Source organism: Apaloderma vittatum, unplaced genomic scaffold, assembly GCF_000703405.1.
Source record: "Apaloderma vittatum isolate BGI_N311 unplaced genomic scaffold, ASM70340v1 scaffold2888, whole genome shotgun sequence".
NCBI classification, from domain to species: Eukaryota; Metazoa; Chordata; class Aves; order Trogoniformes; family Trogonidae; genus Apaloderma; species Apaloderma vittatum.
This window is the reverse complement of record NW_009732197.1, coordinates 7,675-11,399: the sequence shown is the minus strand read 5'-3', so window position 1 is coordinate 11,399 and position 3,725 is coordinate 7,675. Positions and strand designations below refer to the sequence as shown.

General features: G+C 48.8%; 1 protein-coding gene across 1 annotated transcript in view; it reads left to right on the top strand.

Annotated features, from left to right (window-relative positions):
• Positions 1-2,999, top strand: part of ENTPD1 (ectonucleoside triphosphate diphosphohydrolase 1) — a 6,511-nt gene extending 3,512 nt beyond the window's left edge. Inside the window, exons 5-9 of the mRNA XM_009875420.1 lie at positions 130-378; positions 881-1,132; positions 2,208-2,327; positions 2,500-2,637; positions 2,793-2,999. Coding sequence (XP_009873722.1) covers positions 130-378; positions 881-1,132; positions 2,208-2,327; positions 2,500-2,637; positions 2,793-2,999 — 966 coding nt within the window. The remainder of the gene's footprint in view (positions 1-129; positions 379-880; positions 1,133-2,207; positions 2,328-2,499; positions 2,638-2,792) is intronic.
• The last annotated feature ends 726 nt before the right edge of the window (positions 3,000-3,725 follow it).

Here is a 3,725-nt window from a genome sequence, read left to right as displayed (position 1 = left end):
TTCCGATCTTTCCTGTGTCCTGTGCCTCTGCTTCTCTTCTCATAGGTCTTTCTCTTTTTGCTCCCAAATAAATCTTCCCAATGCCTGATGTGTCTGGTTTACTTTGATTTTATTTTTTTTTTTTTGAAGTCTGGCTGGACAAAACTTATACATTCCCTGAAATCCACAAGTGAGACATCAGGAGCACTAGACCTCGGAGGAGCCTCAACACAGATTACCTTTGTACCAAATGAACTCTCTTCTGAGTCCCCAGAGAACCTGCTATACTTCCGACTCTATGGCAAGGATTACCAAGTGTACACCCACAGCTTTCTCTGCTATGGGAAGGACCAGGCTCTGCAACAGAAACTGGCTGAGGACCTACAGGCAAGTACATCTGTAATTGCAGTTGGAGATCCTGGACTCTCCCAGCTTTGACATATTGGTGCTGCAAAAGTTGCTGTGTCACAGCTAAATGCCTCATCCCTTAGTCTGGGTTTGGGAAATGTTATTATCCTCCATACAGACCAGGCAGATGCCCAAAGAGATGACAGTCAACATTTTCAAAAGTACTACCAATTTGAGGTGCCTTGATTTTTGGGCACAGGATAGCAGGAAGACTGTACTTAAGTACTCAGGGGAAGAGATGTTTCACCATCTCTGAGAATCTCAAATCAACAGCAGCTTCACAAAATGTGGCTGAAAGTGATTTGCCCAGGAAGACTGTGGGAGTACCCACCTCTCCCAAATCACAGCCACTGGCTTAAATCATCCTCATCCCTTTGATCTGATGTGTTGCAACGAGAGCCTTGTGGCCACCCTTCCTTGTGGCTCTTTACCAGGGTGTTATTCTAGAGTGAAATATAACAGCTTGAGTTGATTTTACTTTCAGACAATGGAGAACAGCAGCCTCCTTGATCCGTGCTTTCACGAGGGGTATCAGAGGACTATAAATATAAGTGACCTCTTCAAAAATCCTTGTACATCAGCCAAGAAAAAGCAATTCTCTTTCAGCCAGCTGTTCATACAGGGAGAGGGAGATTATCAAAAGTGCCGAAGAAACATCCAGAAACTCTTTAACAAAACCGATTGTCCTTATTCCAGTTGCTCCTTCAATGGGATATACCTACCTCCGTTACAAGGGGATTTTGGGGTGAGTCTTCACATTCTTAACTCTCTATAACCCAGAATATCAAAACAGCAGAAATATGGAGTAATACTAGAGTATGTTCTCCATGACTGGGTCAGGAAATGATTTACAAGATGGCTTTTTAGACATGCAATCACAAAAGCAGTGCTATACTTGTTGTGAGGGACAGCATGTGTAAGAGCTACCCCAGTAAATACTGGCTTGCCAATACTGCACTCTTCCCACTCCAACCCATGTACTGTAGGCATCTCTTTGGGATGCTCTGTTTACTGATTCATTTTTCAAGCAGTCTGTTCTCATGGCCAGCACCAGAGGCAGGAGACCCTGCTGCAGGCTGTGCATGATACACTGCTCCTGCAGACCTTGTCTCCTGAGTTCAGTGGTGGTACCAGGTCTGAAATTTGCCCAGAACTGTGTGAGTGCTGCTGAAGCCAATCGGTTGGCTCACCTGCCTGCTTCCCAGATGTGGTGAGGAGACAGGGTATGCTCTGAGCACGTCATGTGTGACACCACACTGAACAGAGTCCCAGAGCTGCAAGACTTCAGTGTCCGTGAGGCTGTCTAGGGAAACTGTTAATCCTCCTTTGCCCTCTTCAGAAACTGCCTCCTACCTATGAGCTACTGGCAACAGCCAGAGATGGGTTTTCTGGATTTTGCATTATATGCTGGGGTTGTGTGCAGTCCTTTCAGACTGTCACCTCTGCTGATTTTGGCAATATTGGCTGCATGCTCTTCTCAGTTGCCAAAATGAGATGATGGTTGTGATGGCAAGCAATGTTCATCATGTGCCACTCTCTGGCGCCAGTGCATAGAGAGGGACTTATTGAAATTCTTCAGGATACTGTAGTTAGTGAAGTTCCTACCTCCACCTTCCTTTTGGGGTCCTTAGTTCTCGTTAGCTTTGAGGAGAGTGTCTTAAAATGACATTGCTCTTGAAAATATACCTACATTTTGTGTGTGATATTGCTTCTTATATTTATCTATCTGTAAATAAAACCATTCATTTTCTTTTATGGCATTTCTGCTGTTCTGCTTATGCTGAGGCCCAGTCAGGTTAAAATATTTTTTTCTCCTTCAGGCTTTTTCTGCTTTCTACTTTGTGATGAACTTTTTGAACCTGACCGGCAAGCAAAGCCCTGTTGCCCTGGGTAGAGTGGCCAGCTCCATTGAGAGCTTCTGCGCCCGGCCTTGGCATGAGGTGAGCAGTGCTTGTGGCAGTGGGCTGGGGCTGCTGGCTGACAAGAACTGCTGTAGGATAAATGGTTGGGGGTAACTTCCAAGGCAAAAACGGGAAGATCCTCCCCAGCATCTGCAGTGGATGCTCAGACACAGCCTGCGTTTAACAGCCTGGTGACTTCCTCCTCCTGTAGGTGAAGACAGCGTATCACCAAATAAAAATGAAGTACCTCAGTGAATATTGCTTCTCTGGAGCCTACATCCTCTCTCTCCTGGAAAATGGCTACGGATTCACTGAAAAGAACTGGCAAAGGATCCACTTCCTTGGAAAGGTGTGTTTTGTGGTGGGGAGGGCTCTACTCGAGCAGCTAAATGCAACCTCTGCTGCACAGCCCAGCCCTTTGTCTCCAGGAGTGCCACCACCACAGCAAGGCTGCCAGCAGCCTCTGCACATCCCAGCACTGATTCTGTTTGTCTCCCATTTCAGATTGGCAGCAGCGATGCGGGCTGGACCCTGGGTTACATGCTGAATCTGACCAACATGATCCCTGCAGAGGAGCCCGCTGTGCCCCCTCTTTCCCACGGCAGCTATGTGGGGCTGATGGTGCTCTGCTCCCTCGTGCTGGTGTCCATGCTCCTGTTCGCCTGGCTTCTATTCCACAAGCCCAAGTGCCTGCAGAAGGGAATTGTGTAGGAAGAGCCTTGTGGGGAGAAGGGCCAAGTCACCCTAGCTGCTTAGTGTCGGACACCCTGGCAGAGCAGGCTGTGCTGCAGAGCCCTTCTCGTCTCTCACTGAAGCTACTGACTGTCTACAACAAGGGCATTTATTTCTTCTGACTCGCACTGACAGATGTTGGGACATCAGACTCGCCACCTCTCTCTGCCAAGGACAGACAAGCAGGTGTCCCCTCCTTGAATGGGTCATACTTTCATTCAATGAAACTTTGCTGCTTGTTGTTTTTGGCCTTGTGCACAGCATTATAAAGAGAAAAGTGGCAGCAATCTTTGGGAGCCGGTGCTCCTGCAAGGGTAATCTCAGGGTCACACATCCCACTGAGCTCTTGGGAGTGATCACACACAGGGTGATCCTGCTCCTCCTCTGCTGAAACCGTTCCCGAGAGCCCTTCCCACACCAGCACACCTCCGCTCGCCTCCCCGCGCCCCGACCCCTCACAACCCTAAAACTGGGTGCAGCCACCTCCACTCAGCTGGCCCCCAAAGGCTGGCCAGGCTCCCAAATGCCACTCTGGGAAAAGAAGGGATGAAGGTGGAGAAACTGAGTGTGCTGGTGGTCATCGGCCCTTAGCTGGGCTCTGGTGGCTGTCTGCACCTTTCGCAGGTGGCAAGGAGCCTCTTGCCCACGTCTTCCTGATGATGTTGCTGGACCAAAGCTGGCTCACTGTTACACTGAGCCATTCCC